The following is a 25,683-nucleotide window of genomic DNA, read 5'->3' as shown; positions in this document are numbered from 1 at the left end:
GGGCTTGATCTCAAAACCATGAGATCATGACCTGAGTTGAAATCAAGAGCTGGACACTTAACTGACTGAGCCACTCCAGCACCCCACCCCTTCGTTTTTGGAAGATATTTTGTAGGGTATAGAATTGGGTCTAAGTCTTTGCATAGCCATTTTCGGCAGGATGTAAGTCTAGTCCCTGTTACTCCAACTGGGCTGGAAGCAGAAGATCTCACTTACGTACTTGAATTAAATTCATACAGTCCTGAACCCAAAACATAGACCTCACCACCCATGGTTTTGCTGATCTCCATCTGTGTAGGCTAGAGCTTGAGCGAGGTCAGAACCTAGCCTGAATCCCCTGAATTTGCTCCTGATGCTCCCGAGGAAATGTCACTGGATCATTTTTGTACTAAAATTGGGAATTTTTGACTTCTTTCCCCATTGCTTTTCCTTCGTGAAAATACTTATATTTGTTGAAACCAGACCTGCTCCTTTGTGGCTAAAGTAGACTCATTCTGCTTTAGAACTTGCAGTGATAATCGTGATAATCCAGCAGCTGAGCTCATCCAGCCTCCCTGTCATTCTGTGGGTGAAGAACTGAGTCCCGGGTGATGAAGGGCCTTGCTCAAGCCTGTCTCTGGAAAGTCGGGATTCCATTTGGAAGCTCACGATAGGGGCATTCAACTGTGAAGTGATTTCACTGAATCTTACCAGTAATTTCCAATTAATTTTTTTTTAAGATTTTATTTATTTGTCAGAGAGCGAGACAGAACAAGCAGGGGGAGCGGCAGAAGCTGACTTCCCGCTGAGCAAGGAGCCCGATGTAGGACTCGATCCCAGGACCGTGGGATCATGACCTGAGCCGAAGGCAGATGCTTAACCACCTGAGCCACCCAGGCGTCCCTAATTTGTGTGTGTGGTTTTTTTTTTTTTTTTAGGAGACGGGTTTTATTGAGGTTGGAAGGAAAAATGTCTTATCATATGTCCTTTTATGTGTGCAGTGTGTGTGTGTGTGTGTGTGTATAAAACCATATCCATGTATTAGGTTTTCAATTAAATAGGGCCAGCTTTCTGAGGGGGAAAAAAAAATCAACCGTGAGACTTTCCTGTTTTCATCCTACCTAACAGTGTCAACAGGATAAAATGATGGTGATGTCAGGTAGCGGATCCACACTCTATACTGCCTTCCCTGGGTGCGTTGCTGCGAGAAAAGGTCTTGATAATTAAGGATGCCTGCTCTGCACACCGCTTATCCCATTCTTAGTGTGGTGCGTGCATGTGTGAAAGCACCTGCAGGTCAGCAGATGATGTGACTGCAGAGTTATTTAGGATGCAGAGAGATACTGCTAGAACTTTCCCCCAACAGCTGGAGCCACAGCTGAATGTTGGTGTTCGCTGCACATCCTGGGTGTCAAGAAAAGGAATAGGTTAGTGAGATATTGAAGCCACAGAACCTGGGCAGAGATCGTTCTAGTATTTTGTCGCATATTTCTGTTCCTCTTATTTATTCTTTGTAATGCACCAGGGAGCATCACATGATTTCCTATTAATACTTCAGCCAAATGCCCTAGTAGATACAACCATAAGAGATACTACTGGCCAGCGAATACTAGAAACTTTTCTTTTTTACTCTCTACTATGACAGATTTCAAACCCTTAGAATATGAAATAGATGATGGCTACCGCTGTGTCCATCAAATAGGCTTAACGATTGTTCTCGTTCACTCAATTTTTTTTTTTTTTTGGCAGAAGTATAGACAGTATCATTTCAGCCCTTAAGTGGGACAGTGTGAAGCTATAAGAATAAGAACCTTATTCTACACCTTATCCCACCTTACAAAATGTTTCTTTCTTTTAGACCGGCAAAATCTGAGAAGCCCTGGTAAAGTAAACGGTCAGTACTTGATTTGTTTAACTCCTTGGGGCCTTAACGGGACAGGAAAAGATGTGCATCAGTGAAGGAGAGTTTAAAGGGTATGGGTAGAAGCTTGAGGGTCTAGCATCAGGTCAGCCTGGTGTGGAGATGCATTCCCCGGCCGTCACTCCGTGCTGTCAGCCAGCCCTCCTCATCTTCTGGGTCGGAGGGAGGGGCCGGAGGTGTTTCTTTCTGAAAAGAAACAAAAATGTCTGTTGGTGATGGCATGACAGCCCTCACCTTGCAGAGTCTTGTTTTCCTCTCTCAACCTGGACAGCTCAGCAGAAGAAAACTGAAAATAAGAAATCTCTGTGGCTGGGGCACCTGGGTGGCTCAGATGGTTAGGCATCTGCCTTCGGCTCAGGTCACGATCCCAGGGTCCTGGGATCGAGCCCCGCATCCGGCTCCTTGCTCAGGGGAAGCCTGCTTCTCCCTCTCCCACTCCCTCTGCTTGTGTTCCTGCTCTCGCTATCTCTCTGTCAAATAAATAAATACAATCTTAAAAAAAAAAAAAAAGAAATCTCTATGGCTTATTTAGGGAGGGGGATCTGGCCAGCTTTTTTCCTTTTTTGCCCTTGACTGTTGGTTTTAATGACTAAATCGCATTGAATTTTCTGAGCTGAAATACACTAGGTGTCGTCCTGTATGAAAAAAGATCTTTCTCTGCTTTATCTAAATTCTCAGAGTTGTAACTACTTTGTGGAAGAACGTAGTCTGCACGTCCACTCAAGGGCCAGGAGCTCTGCCTGGCTTTTAAAAAATGTTTTCATTGAAGATTTAAAAATTAAATTTTCATTTGATAGCAAGATGAGTATTTGTTCACGAAAGAGCATACTACTCCTTTCAAAGTATCCTGTATACCCCTTTTCTTTCCTCCTAAGAAGTAAATATTATTGTGAATTCCCTATTTATCATTCCAGTGATTGTCTTTATTGTTACTATGTATATATTTGTATACCCAAACAACATATTGTTTAATTTTTTTTGTTTTTGAAATTGATAGAAAGCGTCCCTCTCCGTATTCTTTTCCTGAGATGATCCACTTGTTTGTGCTTGCATGTGATTTATTTTTACCGTGGTTCGGGAGTCTCTTGCCTGAATGTACAACGTCTCTTCCCATCCTTTCTCTCCGTTTTCTTCTACAAAGTGTGCTTCTTTGACATTATCATATCTTCTGTTGCAGCGCTCAAGAATTTAGTACAGATACACCTAGGAGTAAAATCACTGGTCCATTGCTTAGGCACATCTTCGATAGGAACCAAATGGTTTTCCAAAGTGGCCATGCCGGTTTCCACTCTGAGCAGACTTGTTTTCTCTCTTTCTCTCCCCTTTACTCCACCCCGCCCCCCCCCCCCCCCCGCCGTTGGGTGATTGTGACATGCGTGTCTTTCTTCAGGTTTTTACATTTCTCAGGTATGTATGCATCAGGCAGTGGTTCCACAGGGCTGTAGTGGGGGAGACGAGCATGTCCCTGGCTTCCCACATGTCTTGCTCCCCAAGGTGTAACCACGTTGACCTCTTTGTTTCTGTTCTGGTATCTGTTTGGCATGTTAGAGGCTTATCTCAGGAGAGTGCAAGGCTAGAGGTTACTGGGAACTCTTGAGTGTGTCAGGAGGCCTCGTTGACCGGTTTCTCTGTGGGGTGATCTAGATGTGCTGGTTGCTGGTGGACAGCCCCCCACCCCGCAAATCAGTCTCTTTGCATCTAAAGCTGGTCTGATTCTGCAGAGAAGACCCCCTCCTACCTCTAGTCCAGGATGGTGCAGGTGGGTAAAGGGTGGTTGCCAGTAGTCCGGGAGCCCCATGGGGAGATGGGTGGTGGTGGTGACGGGGTGTCAGCCCGGCGCACATCCCTGGTCTTTGGTGTGGTGCACTCTCGTGTGTGGGGTGACCCCTGGGCCCCCTGACTGTGTAGAATCTTCTGTGGAGCTGGAGGAGATGAAGGGGTCCCATAGCTCTCACACAGCCTCATCCAGTCCTCTCATGAGCTTACTCCTCTTCTCAGCCCGCCCCCAGACTGACCTGACCAGTTCCCAAGCCCTTGGATGCCCAAGGAGTCAGGTTATGCCTTGGTCTGCCCCACACCCCCGCCCCCACCCTGTTGGCATAAGATTCTTCTTGCTCACCTTAGTTAAGCGAGTCACTGCTGGTCCAGTCAGTCTTCTAGCTTCAAAACGTGTTGCTCTCCCCACCCTCATTATCTTTGTCCTCATGGGTTTTTGAGTTTTAAGAAATCGCCTTACTATGTATTCAGTGAGCTTTACCACCATGTTAGTAGAGGTCTCTCCCTGAGATTTGAATTTGCATTTCCCCGACGATTAAGAACTGTCTTTTCACATGGCCATTGATAGATTCCTTTTCAGTTTTGTGTCTGTTCAAGTCTTTTGCCCATTTACTAACCTTGGTTTTAAATTCTCTCCCCCTTCTTTGTAAGAGTTCTGTATTCCATCCAGAATACCAACCCTTTGATGGTGTTTGGCTTAGCTCTTCATGGTGTGGAATTTGGTGACCAAAGGGTCTTAATTTTAATGGTGAATTTATTGATATTTTTGTGATTTACATTTTTTCCTATCTTGTTTAAGAAATCCTTTCCTACTCTGAAGTTGTAAACAAGTTCTCCCCTATTCTAAAAATTGTGGTGTTGCCTTTGTATTAAATTAAGCCTTTGTTCCACTTGAAGTTGGTTGAAAATACGTATGATAAACAGGGATTCAGCCTCAATTTGTGCACAAGGATAACCGATGTATCACACAGCACGTGTCACTTATTGACATGTCCACCCTGTCTTTTTGAGCTGCGGTGTCAGCTCTGTTACAAAGCAAGCTTCTGTCTGTCTGGGGGGACTTCACTGGCTTGGCTTCTGGTGCATCCCTCAGTGTGTCTGCCCCTGCACCATGACCGTATTCTCCTCATTTCTGGAATCTGTGTGCTCTCTTGCTTTTTGATCAGATTCTCCATCTTTTGTTTCTTTAAAGAAATTAATGAAGTAGGAATTAAATGCACAATAGAGGAGTATTAAAAATCAAAAGCTTCTTCTTTGAAAAGCTTAATGAAATACTAGTTGCAGCACAATTAATCAAAGAAAAGAGTACAGACGTGGTAGGAATGGGGGAGGTTAGTCAATAAGAGGATGTTATTAACAGTTCTCTGTCAATAATAATAATACAAAAATTCAGTTACCCACGTACTGGCTACCCTCCCCCCACTGCACTGACATTTCCCTGAGTTGTTCTGGAATGTGTTTCCTGCCATCCAGCCTTCTCCGGAGCAACTGCTATCCAGAACTTTAGTGCGCTTATGTTCTGTACATACATGCACGTCTCACCTCCAAAGCGTGTGCTTGACTTTCAGCCTCCCCAAACGGCCGTATACAGTCTCCAGTCTGCTTTACCTTTTCTGTTCTGAGCGGCTCACCTGTATTGATAGACTGAGTTCAGCCATTTTTTATTGTTGCGTGGGATTCTGTTTTATAAATGTACCACCATTTATTCATTATTAGAGGATATTTGGGTGGTTTTCCTATTACAAACAAGGCTGCTATGAATATATTACATGGGGTCTACTTGCTAGGGTTCTTTTGGGGCTAGATGCCTACCTACAGACCCGTTGACGTGTTGATGTGCCGTCTTCAACCTCACTAGACGTTGCCAACATGGGCTCCAGACTGGTGGTAGTTTAATTGTTTGATTTTTTTTTTTTTCTTCCAGTGCCCGAAGACCTCTCATTAGAAGAGAGAGAAGAACTTTTAGACATTCGTCGAAGAAAAAAGGAACTTATTGATGACATTGAGGTAAAAAAAAAAAAAAAACCAAAAACTCCCCTTAGTTTTTGCTTTTAGGCAAAATAATCACTAAAATAATTCATGAAAAGGTAAAAACTGGGCATCTCATATGTCTGTATCCTAACACGTGAAGGGAGTGAAAGGGTTACCCTAGTTGGTAAAGCAGATTGTGCTCACCAGGCCGTGCGGCCACGGAGCTGGAGTCCACAGTGAGGGCACTTGTCGACAATGTGGATGGCTCTCTCAAGTGGAAGAAGGCCCTATTCGTTTGCCAAAATCCTTAGCACCCAGAACCTGCCGTCCCGTTTCTGGCGTGCGGACCCCCGAGCGCCGACTAGCTGGTGGGAACAGAATGATAAAACATGGGCAAACACCGCACTTGCCACGGCTGTGTCCTCGGAGCCTGGCGCGCCAGGGGGCCCCCCAGGAGAAGCAGAGGCGCCAAACCACAACCTCAGGGTCAGACCGTGGTGGAAATTATTGAGACCAGCACTGCTTGCACTTGGGGTTTCCGTGGGAAAGTTAGTCAGATGTGTGGCTCTTCTTCGAGAAGCTCCCGAATCTTTGTCACGTCAAAATGAATGTGGCCTCACTGGCCACTTGCTGCAAGACCAAGCCTTCAGACAGCACCTCCTTCCTAGGAGCCCGCATCTGAGGTCTGAACTTCCTTGGTGAACAAAACAATAGTGTCTTAATAAAAGTGTCTTTGTATTTGAAAGGTAATCTGTGGAACTTTTTCTTGTAAGGTTACCCTTCATTCGTGTAAAAATCACTGTTTCCCAGAGTGGGTGCTTTGGTTGAAGAGTAAGAATATATTTTAAGATTTGTCGTCCTGTTTGGACATTAGCAACAGTGGTGCCCGTGGAGGCTCAGGTAGCTGTAGTGACCTCACCTTTGAGTTGAGAGCACTGAGGCCCAGAGAGGGTAAGAGCGTTGCCGGAGGTCCCACAGCCAGTAAGTGGTGGAGCCGTGTGGAGGCACAGGGGAGCCTGTCCCTTCTGGGGTTCTTGGCGTATCCGAGCCCCAGGTGCGTTCTGCTGTCACCTCCTGGGCTCTGTCCCTGCCGCTCCGTCTCGCACACAGACTGATGGCTCGGGACCCGACACTGGCCTCGGCACCTTTGCCCTGGTCTTCCCAAGAGGAGAGGAAGACCATGGCCGTGAAGAAGGCAGGGAGGGTGGCCGGAGGCTGGGGAGGAGGAGCTGAACAGCCACAGTGAGTGAGCGAAGGCCTCCCCGCTTCCCTTTGCTGTTGTGTTTTACATACACATACTCTAGAATCTGCCCGGTGGGCCCCTCCGAGCTTGTTCTGGCGACAGGTGGACAGATGACGATTGTGCTTTCTCCTGAGTTGGGGCTGCTTGGACTGGATGGAAAGTACTGGTTTTTCCGTCCACACGAGGCCTCAGGGAAGCTTGTGTCTGGGAGGCTAGAATTTCTCGAGTCTAGGAGGGGATGGTAAAGAGCCCCACCGCCAAATGTCTGTCTTCTTTTTTGGCAGAGGCTGAAATATGAAATCGCTGAAGTGATGACTGAGATTGACAATCTGACTTCAGTGGAGGAGAGGTAAACCGTTGGTGCCACACGGCTGAGTTACTCACCTCTTCTCTCCCTGCCTCAGCTGACGTGTGACCACAGCGGGGGCTGGGTGGCTGGGATCACAAAGTGGGGCGGCCTTTGTGGGGCTGTTGGGTCCTCTGCTCCCCACCCCTCACCCCTTCCTGCTCTTTGCGGAGGAGTCGGGGCTGCTCTGGGGGCTGCGGCTCTCCGCTCCCTTCCCTGGAAGCACAGCTCCTCCAAATTAACCTCTGCAGAAGTAGCCTCTCTGTACAGCAGGAAACTGTGCTTTCCTTAAATCGCTGTTTGTCATTATTAGCTTTTTCTGAAGAAGGAATCGAGTGTAGGAAAGAGCCCCGGCAGCCACGGGCCGCCTCTGTGGTGGGGGGTGGAGGGGTGGGGTTGCAGGGGTCGGGGGCGTGGAGGGTAGAGGGGCGGGGCTGCAGGGGTGGAGGGCTGGGACTGCAGGGGTGGGGGGCAGAGGGGCGGGGGAGCCTGGGTGGTTTTGTGCACGGAGGTGCTGGCCCAAGCGCTGGGGAGACCGCCTGCCCTCTTGCAGTTGGTGCAAACGTTCACTAATGACTTAACTCTTTGAAATGCATAGCAAAACTACCCAGAGGAACAAGCAGATAGCTATGGGGAGGAAGAAATTCAACATGGATCCCAAAAAGGTAAGCCAACGTTCCAGTGTTCTGGCCTGCAAGAGACTGTGGGGTTCACCGGTTTGATTGGCTCTCTCATTTTGGACAAAGGTGGTCGGTCATACCTCCTCACAGGTACTGAGAGCGGAAGTTAAGTTTGTATCATGTAGGGGCTGCTGCCAGTGAGTGGGGTGAAGCACAAGTGCCCGTGGCCCTCATCCCTGGACGCGAAGACCTTTCTTTACGTGTGAAGCTCCGGGTGAGGCCCCCCCCCGCCCCGGCCCCGGCAGCGGCTGGCGTGGACAGGCCCTCGGCGTGGCCAGGCCGAGCGGTGTGTTCTCCCACTGCGGCATGGCCCACAGCCCGGGGAGCTGGTGGGCAGGGCTGCACCCTGGGTGTCTGCTGGGGGTTAAATGGTTCAAGTCTGGGGACTTTGTTCCTCCCATTCACTTTCGAGAGAAGACGTCTGCATGAAGGACTGGGAGCTCTCCTGATTGAAGGCAATACCAGGTCTTTCCTCCAGTTGGATTTTCTAGGAAAACACCCGAAAATAATGAAAGCTGCAACGTGCAGCTACTTGTCTTTGAGGTTGAACCAGAAGACTTAGCAGAACCTGTAAACGCTTTGTGGAATATGGCTCAGCTGCAAGACCGTTAGGTTTTGAGACAGAAGAGCGGATCTGAGTTAGCCACCAGGGCTCGAGGTCCCAGAGAGGAATGCCGTGTCCCCGGAGGCTTCTAACTGCGGAGCTGACTTCATTCCACAGTGATCTTTAGATGGCATTCACATCACACACCTTCCTTGGGATTTTATTTATTTATTTTTGGCATTGAGCCTCTGTGCTAATTAATGATTTGTTCATTCAGTAAATGTTGATTGCAAGAATTGCACTGTGCAAGGTCTAAGATCTGTAAACTTGCATTTCTAGGTGCAAGCACAGTTGCAAAATGTAAAGAAATGGCTTGCACATGTGGACTCTCCTCAGCCTCACCACGGCTGCCGCCGGAGGAGGGTCTTTGTTTAGCTGGAGTACTCCCACCTCCATGAAAAGTTTCCTGTTGCTTCCCGATTTTCTGCTTAGGGGGCATCCACCAGCCCCAAAGTGGAATGCAGCTGTCCCCGGGAATGATTTTGTGAATTTGGTAATGACTTGAGGTTTGGAGCTAGAAGCGTTTTTTGTTGTTTTTTCCCTTTCTTGAGGAGTTGAACTTACAGAGTTGGCTTAACCAGCAGATTTGATAAGCATTGGCAGCATCTCGAGAGATACCTCACGAGTGGCTGTTTTGAAAACCGGACCATATGTTTTGAGGTGCAGTGCAGGACAGCACGCCAACAAGTCCGGGGATGAGTCCACGTCCACCGCACGAGGCGCACACAGACACTCCGGTGCTTCGGCGGTGCTGTCGCTCTGCTCGGCTCTAGCCCGTCCTCTTGTGCTGCGCACACCTGGCGTGAGATGTGCCGCCAGGCAGGCTGACCCACGCTTCCTGAGAACTTGCCACGCATCGGGAACTGCTAACGAAGCGCTGTAATTAGTACACTTACCCTTACGGGGGGGGGTTCCCTTTTAATGCCTGCGGCGCAGTCGGGGGGAACGAGGTACAGAGCCTCTGAGACGTGCCCAGTGTCCGGAGCGAGGAATCCACCTCAGACTTGGGCCCGTGACCACCGCACTTCACTGGACTCTTGTGGGAGCCTGGGGTTGGTTTGTCGGCAGCCCTGGGAGTCCAGCCCTCTGGGGTGTCTCCACCTCCAAGTCCAAGGAAGCAGCTGCTTTATCTGCTTTGCCTGGGCCGTGGCCGGCTGCCCTGCAGGCCTCATTTTGCCTAGATGCCTCTCCACCTGAGAGATTTTTAAGGTATTAATTATTGGTGCAACCCAACAACTTATTTGTAATTATGGTAAATTTAGTCTGCATGTGGCCCTTTGCTGGGGAAAAATAACGAGATTTCCCTTGTCTTATAGACGATTATAGCACTCGTCGGAGTCCGCTTGGGCCACCATAACAAAATACCGTGGACTGGTGGCCCAAACACTAGACATTTACTCGTTCACCGTTCTGGAGGCTGGAAGTCCAAGGTCAGGCTGCCAGCATGACTGGGTTCCGTGAGAGCTCTCTTCCCCACTGACAGGCGGCCTCCTCACTGTGTCCCCAAACGGCCCAGAAGAAGCTGGAGAGCGCCCCCTGGTGTCTCTTCTTAAAAGGGCAGGGGTTCCCTCAGATCAGAGCCCCGCCCATATGACCTCGTCTGACCCTGCCTCCCAGGGCCCCACTTCTGAACATCACTTTGGGGGCTAGAGCTTCAAGATAGGGATCTTTGGGAGACTCAGACGTTCAGTCCGAAACAGCCCTGGGTAATCTCACACACGGCGTTGTGAAACAGGCTCGAATCAGAGACTTTCAGGCCAGCAGGAAGTTAAGTCACAGAGTGGTGACATTTTGAGCGGGAGCTTCTGTTTTTGCAGGTACATTAGATACACAGAGGGAGCGCTTGGGGTTAGAAATGAGTAAGAGGAAAGGTTGATTGGATCAAGGAAGCAGGAAATATTCACAGGCTCTCTTATTCCCAGTTTCCTAGAAATGCCTTTAAAAATATACGAATCTGTAAGAAGCAGGAGTTTGCTCAGTCGACTAGAAATTGAGGAAACCCTGAAAGATGAAAGATGAACGGTAGCCCGAAGCACACTCGGGAAAGATTTGCTCTGGGACGGGAGAGCCACATCAGGGGCTCGGCTCACTTGGGCAGCAGGTGTGGGACCAGGGAGGGGACCTCCATATTGTTCACCCTTGGCTGAGCTTGCACGGAGCGGTGCTGTGTGCCCCCAGGTGGGAGACGCAGGTGTCTTCTCCACTGGCCTCACCAAGGAAGAGGAGGAGAAACACCCGCTCCCAGAGACCAGCTTCTGAGCGCCCCAGCTGGCCGCGTCACCTGCTCCAGAAACAGACGGCATTCGGTTGGGCCTACCAGAGAATCTGAAATACAAAGGTCATCACCCAACCAGGAATCACCAAATGTATGAGCTGCTTGACCCCATGAAAGAGACGTGAAACACCACAAACAGAACTAACACAGGAGGAAACATTAAAAGTAGGATGTTTTGTATATTGTAAATCTCATCAGAGATGGTGGGGTGTTGGCTTATCCATGGTGCAGAAAATGGAGAGTTGTGGAAAAGGTCCGTGGAAGTGAAGAACCGACACCCTCTGAAAACCCACAGCCCGGGGCTGGGACAGGGACACGGGCAAGACGGGTCGTGGTGCTCCTGTTCCCCACTGCTCTGCGCAGAGCCACGGGAGGCAGGTCTGGTGGCTCAGATGTCATCGAACAAAAAAAAGTCCCAGGAGGAGAGAATAGAAGACAGAGTGGAGCATGTATGTCAAAGAATACTGGAATATTTCAGAGCTAGATTAAGATAAAATACCCAAAATCAAAGGGCCTCACCAAATGCCAAGCAGGATAAAGTTTTTCAGACACTGATCTGTAGAAATATCAAGTAAAATACCAGAAAACTTACGGATAAAGAGAAATTCACTGACTTTCCAGGAAGGAAAGACCAGATTACCTAAGAAGAAACCAGAATCACAACAGGAACGCTGGATCAAAGACAGCAGGGAAACTCTTTTCCAGGGTCGGAGGAAACGTGATTTAAAACCTAGAGCTCTCTGGGGAGGCCGGTGTAGACCCGCAGAAAACCAAATAAAATAAAAATAATAGAACCTAGCATTCTGTGTATCAAGACCCATGTGAGGAGGCAAGTGAAGACATTCAGATGTGCAAGGACTCACAAAAGGAACTGCTAACACGTTCTATGAGCTCTAGAAATTGTGGAACAGTGTGTCTATAAACAGGACACGAATCCAGGGTGCGGGATAAAATGGGAGAGACACGAAGAAACCACCTAAACATACGGTTAAGTCTAAATGAGAGCTTGATTGTTGAAGGAATGTTTTAAAAATCAAAGTCCCAGATTACCTCAATACAGGTGACCCCTGAGCAGCACTGGGTTTGAGCTGGGAGGGTGGAATTTTTTTTTTTTTTTTTTAGTACATACAGTACAGTACTGGAAATGTATTTCTCTTCCTTACAACTTTCTTAGTAACATTTTTTCTCCAGCTTACTATCGTAAGAATGTTACTATAATATTGTGATGCTGTTGTAAGAATGCAGTATATAACATATAAAATGTGTTAATTGACTGCCATGGGTAAGGCTTCTGGTCAACAGTAGGCTACTAGTAGATTTTGGCGGAGTCAAAAGTTACATACAGGTTTTCGACTGGGGGGGCGGTATGGGAGCCCATAACCCCTGCGTTGTTCAAGATCAGCTGTGTGTAAGTAGCAAGGGACAAGGGAAGCGGGGAAGTCAATGTTGGCTAAGGTTTTCAAGATGTTCATGGATGAATGTAAGTTGACATATTAAAATTTTGTTTTTTAAAGATTGATTTGTCAGAGCGAGTGAGCACAAGCAGGGGGAGGGGCAGAGGGAGAGGGAGAAGCAGACTCCCCGTTGAGCAGGGAGCCCGATGTAGGACTCGATCCCAGGACCCTGGGATCATGACCTGAGCCGAAGACAGACGCTTAACCGACTGAGGCACCCAGGCATCCCTAAGTGTTAAAATCTTAAGAGTAACCACTAAAAATAGGGATAAGATAGGATTTCTAAATTACTAGGGAAAATTGAATGAAGAAAACTTAATTCAACAGAAGGCTGAAAAGACATGAGAAATACCCAGCATATGTGAAGGCTCAGGAAATGAGTGGTAACAAATCCATAATCACCATAAATTTGGGCTCAGTTACCTCTTAAAAGGCACCTTCACATTAGTTTGAAGAAACAGCAATAAAGTCCAGATGTGTTCTGACTGAGACACACCTGGAACAGAGCACCAAGGTTGAAAACAAGGAATTAGGAAAAGATAACACGAGGTGTAATGGGTTGAATGGTGCCCTCTTCCAGTAGATTCTACTGTTTGGTTTTCTAAATGATATTTTTAAAAAGATTTTATTTATTTGAGAGAGGGAGAGGGAGATCACAAGCACGGGGGCAGGGAGGGGAAAAGGCAGAGGGAGAAAAGCAGGGTCCCCACTGAGCAGGGAGCCCAACTTGGGGCTCGATCCCAGGACCCTGGGACCATAGCCGACGGCAGACGCTTAACCGACTGAGCCACCCAGGCATTGCTTCTAAATGGTATTTTAAAACATGGACGTTGTCTAATAATACTGGAACATTTATTAGCATTTACCTAGTGTACTCGGATCCCGGCCGCTGTAATGACCACAAACTCGGTGGCCTGAAACAACAGAGGCGTGTCGTCTCGTAGGCCCTGGGGCCAGAAGCCTGAGATGCAGGTGTGGGCAGGGTGGGTCCCTTCGCGAAGCTCTGGCGGGGAGTGCGCTCCGGGCCTCCCTCCCAGCTCCCCGTGGCTGCCAGCCATCCCTGCTGTCCCCTGGCCTGTGGGCCCACCGCTCTGCTCTCGGCCTGCGTGTCACACGGACCGGGACGCACGGCAGCGGCTTCCATGCCCTCTTCCTCTGCTTCTGCGTCTTTGCTTCTCCTTTGTAACTGCTCTCATTGACTCTGGTCCCTGGCCTGGGCTCACCCCCATGGCACTGTGTTTTCAGGTACCTTTTTTTTTTAAAGATTTTATTTATTTATTTGACAGAGACACAGCGAGAGAGGGAACACAAGCAGGGGGAGTGGGAGAGGGAGAAGCAGGCTTCCCGCTGAGCAGGGAGCCCGATGCGGGGCTCGATCCCAGGACCCTGGGATCACGACCCGAGCCGAAGGCAGACGCTTCACGACTCAGCCACCCAGGCGCCCCTCTGGTACCTTTTGCAAAGGGAGCTGGAACTTGACTTGGGGCTCCTCTGGCTGCCTTCTGTAACCTTGAAGCACAGAAGAGATGACCTTGGGCTGGGCCTACTTGCTATTCTGAAATCCTGGTTTTTCAGGCTATTCATATTTTAAGACTTGGTTGTATCCTTTTTAAACAAACTGCTTTTTAAGTTCACGTCCGTGAAAATCCAGAAAAACATTTGGCATCTTCCTATCTGCTTAACTGCTTCATTTGTAACCCAAAGAACAACCCTCAGGCTCCCATTCAAACATAACTCCTCCCTTCAGGTAACTGTTCAAACAGTTCGCCTGAAGAAATTCTTTTCTTTCAAAAAGAATCAAGGACTGACACGGGGGGGGGGGGGGGGGGGGGGGGGAAGATTAAAGAAATGACAGCTAATCAGGCTGTTGCATAGCCTCCACAAGGAGCTCCTGAGTGTTTGAATTTTAGAGCAGGTTGTGAGTATCCAGAGCTCAGGAGGGCCTCACCCCCAGGCCCGTTCAGTTCCCAGCAGGGTGTTGGCTGATGGGAGTCCCTGGAACCTTGTGAGTGTGGAAATTGCCAGGCCTAGGGACTCCGGAGAGCACTGGGAGGCTGGAGAGAACACGGGCCTGTGGGATGGATGCAAGACTCTGTCAAAGCCACGGCCCCGGCCCCCACCCCTCACGGTGCACAGCAGGAGACGGGAGGAGGCCACAGCGCAAGACAGCCTGCAGCTGCGATTCCTCCCCCCTTCCCCCCCCCATCCTCCGCCAACCACCAACCACCAACCAGTATCACAGCCGAAGGGGTCACGAAAGACCAGGCCAGGGATGTCACCCCAGCTGCCAGCCAGGCACCCATCCCCAGGGAGCACCTCCTTCCTCCGGGCCCTTGGCTCCAGGACTTCGGGCTCCTTTGGACACACTGTCTCTCCTGTCCCTTGCAGTTTGGGGAGGGGGCAGCAGGAGCTCCCAGTTCCACCCACAGCCAGTCTGTGAGTCCTTGGGACACAGAGGCAGACCAGGGCTGCTTTGGCCTCTGACCTCTCTGCCAGGGATGTTAGGTCAGACTGTAAAGTCGGCCCCGCTGCCCGGAGCTCCCCTCCCGCACAGAGCCCTGGGTGCTGGGTGCGGACGGCACCGGCACTCTTCTCCCTTGCCTGGTTTCTGGGGCCTTGCTGGACAGGGGCGTACTCGGGATTGGAGTGCTTCCTTAAGGAATGTGCACGTCGTCCCTAGTAGAAGATGATCCCAGGGGGGCCTGGACTCACTTGAGTTCCCACCAGAAATAGATGAGAGTTGATTTAGGATCATCAGACATACTGATTTTTTGGTAAGCTTTATTTTTTGAAGAACAGCATATGGTGCACAAACTTTGAATGCACAGCGTGATGAATTTTTACACATTAAAATCCTTGTGTAACCCAGAGCAAGAGGTGGTGGTAGGGTATCAGGAGTGTCTTTCTGGTGTCTCCTCCTAGCGAACAAATTCTGCCCCGTCACCGTAGAGTAGGGCTGCCTGTTGTAAAACTTTAAATATAAATAAGGTACGTTCCGTGTCGTTCTTTTATTCCGTGTCACACCTGTCAGGTGCATCATGTTGTGCATTCTCGTTGCTGCATAGTGTTCCATCGTATGGAACATACCAGAATAGGATTTAGAGCTTCTCTTATTGTTTGGATGTTGTTGGGTTTCCAGTTTGGGGGAAATTCTAAATAAGGCTGCTGTGGACATTCACATGTTTGGAAAAAAAGCAGACTCTCAGAGGGACCATGTGGTGTGAGGGAGCCCAGGTCCTGGGCACAGAGAGAGGTAGCTGGAAAATCTCTGAATTTGTAGAAAGAGAGGCAAATAGAGGACGGAAATTCCCTTACCAGCTTTGTCAACCTGTGTTTGGAAACCAGCTCAGAAGCTGTGTCAAGAGGTACATTTTCGCTATTCTTAGGGCTTCTCAGGAGAGGAGCAGGGCTACTTCGGGCCAGGGCAGTGCCTCTGCAGCCTTTCATTGTCACCTGTGCCCTTGAGGGCCTTCAAGTGGGTGTGGATTTTCACTGGCTTCAGCTCGGTGGCACAGAGATGAGTCACCGTGTTCAGCTACAGCTCACAGAAGGCCTCATGAACACCGCTTGCACGATGGACTATGTTCTCCCACAGCAGGGGTGGCTGCAGGGGCTCCAGTGGCTCCCAAGTGACAGGAGCCCAGCCCTGTGTTCAGCCCGGCCTTTCCCTCATCCCCTGGCCGTGAGGGTGCCGGTCGTCACATCTACATTGCAGGCAGGAAGGAGGGAGAAGGAGCTGCTCACGAGTCCCTTTTGGTCAAGAAAGCAGCAGCTTCCCCAGGTCCTCCTTCCAGACTTCTTTCTGTGACCAGATCGGGGTCACAAGGTCATTCCTAGTTGCAAGGGAAGCTGGGAACATGATTACTTAGCGAGGAATGGCAAGGAAAGAGGGGAGCTTGGGGAGGGCGTGGGTTGGCCAACCCCAAAGGACGTGTTCCTCTTGCACACACAGCAGATCGTTCTCCCGAGCTTGGGAAATTCGGTGTTATTACCTCTGCTTTTATAATCTCTAGTACCTTCTTTGTAATGGTTTGCTCGGTAACCCGTTTATTTGTCTTTTAGCCTGTTAAATTGCCAGGAGGAATGAATGTGCTTTCCTCTGATGGGCAAAAAAATGTAGTCTGGGGTGTGAGAATCAGATTGTCCTGGTATATTTGCCATGTCCCAGCCAGTAAGATCATTACTCTAGATGTATTTCTCTCTGAAAAGTGAGTCTGGGCGACCCGCCTAACCAGAGCTTCCTTTCTTATGTCCCTCTTCAGGGAATTCAGTTTCTAATAGAAAATGACCTGCTGCAGAACTCCCCAGAAGACGTAGCCCAGTTCCTGTATAAAGGAGAAGGCCTAAATAAGACCGTAATTGGGGACTATCTAGGTGAAAGGTAAGTTGAAGGAGAACCAGCAGCCCGACCTGGGCCCGCCCTCCCCATCGGGGTCTGTCACAGTTACACATGGGCGTAAGGTGCACGTGCCGCTCCCCACGACTGTGTTGACCTAGCGCAGTCACGTGCTGTCTCTGCCCTTGCGGGGAGAGAGGTGTGGGTGGTCTGGGGCCAGGTAGGGTCTGTGATCTCTGGAAACCTTTACTCAGGGAACCATGGCAGAACGGAAACTGGTGCTGCCTCTTCTCTGTACCTCAAAAAGCGTCTTTTTTTTTTTTCTTCTTCTAAAGATTATTTATTTGAGAGAGAGAGAGTATGCACTTGCGAGCATGTGCAAGGGGGTAGGGGCAGAGGGAGAGGGAGAGAGAATCTCAAGCAGACTCTCCACTGAGCACAGAGCCTGACACAGGGCTTGATCTCATGACCCTGAGATCATGATCTGAGCTGAAATTGAGTTGGATGTTCAACGAACTGAGTCACCCAGGTGCCCCCTCAGAAAGCATCTTAATCTTCTTTTCATGTTTTGCCCAGAAATAGACCAGATTTCTCAGTGGTTTTCTTCCCCCTTTTGCTTGGGGATATGAGTGAAGGTGGGAAGTTACTAATTTTTTAAATGGAGAGCACTGGACAGATTTACATTCCCAGCCTTCTCTAACTAAGGGTCCATTTGCTGTTCTTAGCAGAGGTTAGGGCAGGAATCTAAGGCAGCACATCCCCTGAGTCAAAGATCAAACAAGAGTGTTTTTAAATAAGAGCCCAACAGTTGCTCAACCGGGGTGGTTTCTGTTTCTAGCTCTTTATTAAAAATAATTGATCAAAGGTGGAAAGCAGAACACTTCCTGACTCATTCTGTGTGGCCAGTACTACCTGACGCCGTGCCGAACCAGAGATGTCACAGTTAAAACAAACCAACCAACCCTGCAGAGCAGTACCTCCTATGACTACTGAAGCAAAAATCCTCAACTAAATATTAGTAAATCAAATCTAGCAATGTATAAAAATGACTATACACCAATACATTCACCCCCATGCATGCATTCATTATCCCACGAATACAAGGTTAGTTCAGTGTACAAAAGTCAAAGTAATATACAGTATCAGTATAATAATGAGCAAAACCCACATGATCATCCCAGTAGATGTTGGAAAGGCTTTTGACAGCATTCACTGCTTCAAGACAAAAGTGTTCAACAAACCAGGAAAAGAAGGGAACTTCCTTAATATGATGCAGGGCACCTGTGCAACCCACAAGTTGACTTTATGCTTGCTTCTAAGAGCAAGAACAAGATAAGGTTGACGCTCACCAATTCTCTTCAACATGGTACTGGCAGTTCTAGGGCAAGAAAATGAAATTAAAAGCATCTAGTTTGGAAAGGAAGAAATAAAACTTTGCAGAAGACAGAATTGTGTATATAGAAAATCCCGAAGAATCACTAAAAGCATTAGAATAAACAAGTTCAGTAAGGCTGCAGGATACAAGATCAACATGTAAAATTCAGTCGTACTTCTAAACAGCAGCAATGAGCAAGCTTGGAAAAGATATTAAAAAAAACTCCATTTTATAATAGCATTAAAAGGAATAAAATACTTGGGAATAAATTTAATAAAAAGTACAAAATATTTACTCTGAATTACAGAACTTTGAAAAAAATGAAAAGACCTATGTAAATGGAAAGATATCCCATGTTCATGGATTGGAACTTTGATCTACAGACTTAACTCATTCCCTATCAAAGTCCCAGCTAACTTCTTTGTAGAAGTTGACAGACTCATCCTAAAATTAATGTAGAACATCAGGGGACCCAAAATAGCCACAATCTTGGAAAAGAACAAAGTTGCAGAACTCACATATAAGACAGACTAAAAACAGTAATCAAGATAGTGTGGTGTTGGTGTAAGGATAGACTTCTAGATCATGGAGTAGAACGGAGAATCTAGAAATAAACCCTTACATTTATTGTCACGTGATTTTCGACGAAGGTGTCAGGACAGTTTAGTGGGGGAAAGAACAGTCTTTTCAACGAATGGTCTGGGACACCTGGATATCCACATGCAAAAGAATACCATTGGACCACTCAGGGTACACAAAAATTAAACTGGGTCAAATACCTGCGTGTGAGAAGGAAAACTATAAAACACTTAGAAGAAAACATAGGGGTAGATCTTTGTGACCTTGGATCAGGCAAGAGTTTCTTAGATGTGACACCAAAAACAAACAGCAAAAGAAAAACGTAGGTAAACGGGACATCGTCAAAATCGAAAACTTGTGTTGAGAAGGACATCATTAAGAAGGTGAAGAGGCAATCCACAGACTAGGAGAAATTTTTACAAGTCACAAATAAATCTAGGAAGGACTTCTATCTAGAATGTATGAAGAACTCTTACAACTCAATAATAGGACAGCTTAATTATAAAATGAACCAAGCATCTGAATGGACATTTCTCCAAAAAAGATCCATAAATACATGATAGGACCATAAGCACACAACTGGATGTTCAGCATCCTTAGCCCCCCATCAGGGAGCTGCAGATCAAAACCACAGCGATCTACCACTTCACACCCACTAGGATGTTTGTAATAATAATAAAAAGATAAGCATTGCCCGGGACGTGGGAAAATCAGAGCCCTCACGTGCTGCTGGTAGGACGGGAGGTGCCGTGGCTGTGGGAAGTAGTTGGCAGGTCTTTAAAATACGACCCAGTCATTCTTCTCCTAGGTGTTCACCCAAGAGCAGTAAAAACGTACATCTGCACAAACACAAATGGTTGTAGCCACGTGATTCTCGGTAGCCAAGAGGTGGAAGCAGTTCCGATGTCCATCAGCTCGGATGTCCCTCAGCTGGTGGATGGTCAAGATGTGGTTCATCCAGACAATGGACTGTTAATTGGCAACAAGGAGCAGGGTGCTGGTGCATGCTGCCGCGTGTTGTGTGACTCCATTTGTGCAAAGTGCTTGGGCTAGGTGAACTTAGGGAGACAGAAGGCCGACTGGTTGCCTGCAGCTGGCAGGGGGTAATGAAAGTGTTCAGAAACTTGATTGTGGTGACGGTTGCACAGGTCTGCGAATATATTACAAGCCATTGAATGGTACACTTGAAATAGGACAGTTTTATGGAATGTGAATTATGTTTGAACAAAACTAAAAAAACCCAAAAAAACAAAAAAACAACAAAATCCACAAAAAACCTGAGCAGTGGCCCAGGGGTGGCAGCACCTCATTGAATCGCCTGTGCCACGAGGGCCAGAGTCTGAGTCCGCCATCGTTGTGTGGTTGTGTGGCAGGTGCAAGATGAACGATGACATTTGTGTAATACGCAGCCTGGCGGCTCCTGCAGTCGACAAGTACCACGTGCCTGCAGGTTTTGAGCTCCATAAAATACCAAGTTCCAAGTCTGTGCCAGGCTCTGTTTGAGGCACATGGGTTGTGTTGTCAAAAAAAAAAAAAAAAAAAAAGATGGACTCATCCGCTTGTGGAGCTATACTCTGCTGGACCGATACAGGCAATACGTAATAAGCATAATAAATGTGGAAACCATTTCTCCCGTATGTTAGAAGGTGTTGGGGCAAAGAAGTGGAAGCGCGTAAGGGCGTTGGGCGAACTGTGGTTAGCAGTTAGGCTAGGCTGGTCAGGGTTGTGTCATTGAGAAAGTGACATTTGTGCAAGGACGTGAGGGGGACGAGGGTGCTCTGCAGGCAGGCATTGGGGGAGAGGACAGGCAAGAGGGTCAGTGTGTTGGGGGCAGTGTGGCTGGAGCGGGGGCGGGGAGGGTGGCAGAGGCTCTCATGGTGATGACGGGCCCCTCTGCCCATTGCTGGGGCGGGGGAGGCTTCCCAGTTGTGGAAGGACGTGGTCTGATTCACAGCTCAAAGCCGTGGGGACTTGGGGGGGGACATCCAGGTGTGACGGTTCAGAGAGGGGTCCGGCAGGAGCCAGGAACCCCAGAGCGGCAGGCTCGCAGGTACTGTTTGCATCACAGGTGAGTGTGGCTGGAGAGGAAGTGTGGACCGAGGACCGAGCCTCAGGGGCCACCCTCCAGGGGGCCAGGCTGGCAGCGGGAGTAGGGGTGCAGCTGCCCCTCTGATCACTTGCCTTCTCTGGTCCCGCCTTGGGGTCTTCACGCCACCTGCAGCCTGTACACCTGAGCCGAAGAAGGAGCCAGCTCCGCATCCCGCGCTCGGCGAGCCCTCTCAGCCAGGCTGCCTGCACCGCTGGGGCTGGGACGGTGGGCGCTTGCCTTTCATGCCGACCCCCGTGTCTCTAACCCTGCGGCTGCTGCCACGGCTTGGGTGCTCAGCACGGTGTCGGGCCCACTCCTCAGTCTTCACTGCTGCCTGCCCAAGACGGGCCGGGTGCTCACTGCCTCCTGGGACGGCCCCCCCAGCACCCACATCTGCACGGACCCCCAAGGCCTCAAGACAGCAGCTCGCCCCAGAGAAAGGAGGGGAACGTCGCAACACGTGCTCTGTGCCTGAGCCCCTTCCCGAGGCCGTGTTCATCCTTGCAGCCCCACGGGCGGGGGTCCCTTTGCAGGTGGCCCTGAGCCGTGTCCGTTCCTCGTGGTTGATGGATCATGCGCTGGCAGGGCGGGCCTGTAGGGTGGCAGCACCCTTGTCTTTAGCGAGGCCTGGTCTGCTCTGCGGTCCCGGGAAGGCCGAGGGACCGGCGTCGCCTTGCGTTGTGGCCTGCACCTGTAATGACCACGGCGTTTCGCTGGCTCAGGCTGTCCTTACTGTCCCTTGTGACCGGGACCTGGGGAAATTCCAGTTAAGCATGTCCTCCTCTGCATTTACGTAAAAGTTGAGGCCTTTGTCTTCTCGCATGTAGTTTGGTTTAAAAGCTCTTCCGCACTGCCCCGGTTCGTGACCCGGCGCCAGGCGCCCGCAGTCCCACCTGTGAAGTGGGAACGCTGCCCGCGGCCGCTGGTTGGGAGAGCGGAGGGGGAGCGGGCGCCTGGCGCTCAGAGCTACCGCGGGGCTCGTGCCCAGCCATGCAGCCGTCTGCAATCTTCCAATGGCCTCGGTACCCTGACTGGCACCAACTGGGAGATAAACTCCTAACTCCTACCGAGTCTCCTTTGTCCTAAGCCTGAAAACGAACGTGCAGTGTAATAGATCTTAACTTCTAGTTCTGCAAGACAAAACCCACAGACACTTGCTATACAAAGGAAAGGTCTTTCTTTTGAAATGATTGAAATTCTGTGCAGTGGCCTTGGACCGCATTTGCTTTCTTTCCCAGGGACGACTTTAATATTAAAGTTCTTCAAGCTTTTGTCGAACTCCATGAGTTTGCTGATCTGAACCTTGTTCAAGCCTTAAGGTAAGTGTCGGCTGTCCGCGGGAGCCGGAGGTAGGCACCCCCACGGGGCTGCCGGTTCTGCCGACCGGCCTCTGAGCCCGTGGTCTCCCCAGAGCTTCAGAGAGGCTCCCCTGGGCATTTGCAGACCGAGCCCGTGCTTGCCTCAGTGGGACGGCAGGGTGTGCATTGTGTTTCTCACCCGGTATTTGGCAGTCGGGCGCATTCTTCCCACTTCGCAGCTGAGTCTCGGTGCTGCCCAGGCGTGGGCCTGCTTCCCACTGCATTTGGTCTCAAACACCAGCCTCGTGGATGTCCCCACCTTGTCCGGGTAAAGCCAGCCGTCCTTACGCCCCGGGCCCTGGAAACGCCATGGTCCCCTGGTGTTCCTTTCTCTGTAGGCAGTTCTTGTGGAGTTTTCGACTTCCGGGGGAGGCGCAGAAGATCGACCGCATGATGGAGGCGTTCGCGTCCCGCTACTGCTTGTGCAACCCTGGCGTCTTCCAGTCCACAGGTCGGTGGCGCTGGGGCCCGGCGCCGGCCAGCCTCTGCCCGGCGGGGGTGGGGGACGCCTCTGGCCAGGCGCACGGCTGAGGGCCCCTGCGCCGTCTGCCCTCTTGCAGACACCTGTTACGTGCTGTCGTTCGCCATCATCATGCTCAACACCAGCCTCCACAACCACAACGTGCGGGACAAGCCCACGGCCGAGCGCTTCGTCACCATGAACCGCGGCATCAACGAGGGAGGGGACCTCCCGGAGGAGCTGCTGCGGGTGAGCTCCCCGCCCTCGGGGCCCCAGAGCTGGCCCTCACGCCTCGGGAGCAGCGCTGGGCAATGTTTACCATCAGGCACCTGCAGGGTCCCTCGCAGCCCTGGTCCCACCGAGCCCGGTGCCCTCAGGGACACGCGCTGCCGCCCAGCCCTTTCGCTCCTGGCTGTGTCCCTGAGCACGCTGTCCCCTGTGCTCCTTGTAGAACTTGTACGAGAGCATCAAGAACGAGCCGTTCAAAATCCCCGAGGACGATGGCAATGACCTGACGCACACATTCTTCAACCCCGACCGCGAGGGCTGGCTCCTGAAGCTGGGTGAGTGGCGGCTGGCGGGCGGGCCCCGTGCTCGGAGCCCCCAGCCCTCGGCAGCCAAGGGCCCTGACCAAAGGCGGAACCGCTAGAAGCGAGGGCCGTTGGGCCGAGTCCGCCCACCGTAGCCGGCCGCACGCCCCAGACTCGATGGCTGCCGCTTTGAGCCCTGCCCCGTCTGAATGAGGCCCTGCCGGCCGTGTCCACGGCGGAGAATAACACCCGGGCTGCACGAGTGTCCCAGAAAACTGCTCAGTTAGCGTCCAGATAGACCCAAGGCAGTTTTCTGTACCAGAGGCAGGTGCATTTACTGCGAGAACCTGCGTGCCTTTCTCTTGGTTTGGTGTGGCTGATTTTTGATGCGTGGTTTAAATGTGCCTTCTTGTTGTTTTCCTTCTGCCTGTGGCTCCCACCTTTCTGTTCTGTGACGGGCTGTCCCTGCTTGTTCTGCGTTAGGAGGTACGTACCCAGTGGCTTCCTGCCCCTTCCCCAGCTGCTCATTCCTCTCTCGGTTTCTCTCCCCCGTTGGTCTGTGTGAAGCTCTGATCTGTGGCTGCCATTCGTCTGACCCCTGTGGCTTTGGACTTGCTGGGGTTAGCTTCATGCAGGGTGCGGCGAATGTGACATTCATACCCCCGGGCCGGGCAAGGCGTGGCCGGAATGCCAGCCCTTAGGCGCTGGGAGCGCATGGGAATGCCGTGTGGGACCGAGCCTGCCCATCCGTGTCTATAGGGCCTGAGCAGCCTCGAGACTGCTGGTCGCCTGCTCCCTCCCCGTACATCACTGGTTGCCTCTCATACTAACCAAACAGCGCATGTTTGCACCACCCCTGGACAGAGTCCGGGAATGTTCAAAGGGCTTCCTAACCATTGACGAAGAAGTAGAGTAGTGTTGATATTTTCTGGGCAATTTTAGGAATTGGTAGGGTGGTTTTTTGTTTTGTTTTTATTCTGGGGGCGGGGGGGGGGGCGCGGATTTCTGCCTTACTGTGACACGAGAGCCTGTGAGATGTGACAGCATGTACCGACCAGGCATGGTCGCTGTAGAACACACTGTGAGACACCGGGCCTGAGAGAATCCCCGCGACTTTGTGTTCGTAATCAAGGCGAGGGTAAGAGGCTGGCGTGAAGGCGTGTGCCAGGGCTCGGCCGTTCCGATTTGGGGTCTGGCTCTGGCTTCTCTCTGGCTGTGCTGAGGTTTGGGGGAGTTCTAGATAGATCTTTGTCTAGAAACCCAGAACCATAGCCATCGACTTGGAGATGCATCGCTCAGGTCACCCCAAACCTGTGGCCCCGGGGTCAGGGCAGAGGGGGGAACGTGTCCGACACGCCAGGGAGGGCCCCTCGTGTGACAGCGACGGTGCGAGCCTGCCTGGCAGCTGGTGTGGCCTTGGCACCAGGGGGAGATGCATCTGCTTCGAAAGAACCAAACGAGGGAGACAAAGGCACAGCGGGGCTTGTGTTCCCACCTGTGCTCTGGGTGCGCACGTAAGCAGTGCTCAGAGCACCCCGAGGAGCTACAGAGCTGGCACGGTGCTGAGTTGGGTGCCCAAGGGGCCCCCTGCAGCTCGGGGTCGGCTCCCTCCATATTCCACCACCACATGCACGCGTGTGAGGAGAAGTCACGGTGCTGGCGTTCTCGGTACCTGTCACAAAGCTAGTGGTGATGGTGCCGCCCAGACCTCAGGCCCGCGGCCAGCCGGGTGACTGCCCGGGAGCCTCCTCCCCAGAGCCCCAGCGAGCCCGCTGCCGCCTCCCTCGGGCCCATGCAGCCTCCGTACCCTCTCTGTGCACACAGAGCTGTGGCCGTGTCGAGAGCGGGTTTCCCAGCGGGTGGGTCTGCTCTGCACAGCTGCTGGGCCTGGACACAGTCCTGCCCACAGGCCGCCTCCCAGGAGTCTTGACGCTGGCCTGGCCTCTAGGGACAGCTGCTTGGCGTTGGGCTCCGAGGGCCGAGTAGGCAGTCAGTCTGCTGGAAGCCGATGCCAGAGATGCGTTAGCTTGGCCTGGGTTAGCTCTGGGCCCTTATCCAGCACGGGGCAGACACAGGCCTGGACACGGAAGTGCTTGGCCCCAGGCCTACAACACGAGCGTAGGAGAGAACGTGTGTTCTGTGCACGCACTCAGGAGCGGAGGTCACCATGTGACCCTCCTTGTGTCTCATAAACACGGTCTGAGGCCAGATGGCACTTTCAGAAGGTCCGGATGCTTTGCAAGAACTAGGAGCATTGTAGTGTTTCTTCGTGATCAAGGAAATGCCTTATAGCCGCTGAGTTTTGAGAAGGGGTCAGTTCTGTTAAAAACACGGGCACATGGGTCAGAGTTGAGCTGTCCTGTAGAAAAAGTATGTGTTGTAGGGTGTGTGGGTACGGTGTGCCCGGGAGCAGCCGCGGAACTAGCAGCAAGTTTGGAGCGGAGAAGCCAGGCGTGAGTGCTGTGTGTGTGTTCTTCCGTCCGTGTGTCCACCCCATCTCCTGAAGTTCAGCCAGGAACACACGTAGGCAGAGCCTGTCTGTTCCCTTGCAGCGAGACCTGCGGTGGCTCCGAGCCCTGCTCCCCCCATCCCGCCCTGCTGGGCCTGCCCCACTGAGCTGTAAGGGGGCTGGGCTGGGAGGCCCTTGGCCATGACCACCGGGCCGGGGATTGGGCTCCCCAAGACGTGACACCGAGCTCAGGAGCAG

General features: G+C 51.0%; 1 protein-coding gene across 2 annotated transcripts in view; it reads left to right on the top strand.

Annotated features, from left to right (window-relative positions):
- The window catches only part of CYTH3 (cytohesin 3), a 91,261-nt gene that overhangs the window by 59,669 nt on the left and 5,909 nt on the right, over positions 1–25,683 (top strand). For both annotated transcript variants that reach the window (XM_028088491.2, XM_088016722.1), the window contains exons 2-9: positions 5,601–5,683; positions 7,175–7,239; positions 7,835–7,901; positions 16,512–16,630; positions 21,867–21,947; positions 22,325–22,437; positions 22,547–22,695; positions 22,898–23,009. In XM_028088491.2, coding sequence (XP_027944292.2) covers positions 5,601–5,683; positions 7,175–7,239; positions 7,835–7,901; positions 16,512–16,630; positions 21,867–21,947; positions 22,325–22,437; positions 22,547–22,695; positions 22,898–23,009 — 789 coding nt within the window. The remainder of the gene's footprint in view (positions 1–5,600; positions 5,684–7,174; positions 7,240–7,834; positions 7,902–16,511; positions 16,631–21,866; positions 21,948–22,324; positions 22,438–22,546; positions 22,696–22,897; positions 23,010–25,683) is intronic.

Source organism: Eumetopias jubatus, unplaced genomic scaffold (genome assembly GCF_037043125.1).
Source record: "Eumetopias jubatus isolate StellerSeaLion01/CBP00866 unplaced genomic scaffold, mEumJub1_p1.0 scaffold_12, whole genome shotgun sequence".
NCBI lineage: Eukaryota > Metazoa > Chordata > Mammalia > Carnivora > Otariidae > Eumetopias > Eumetopias jubatus.
Note: the sequence above shows the minus strand (reverse complement) of the source record. Positions and strands in the feature narration are given on the sequence as shown.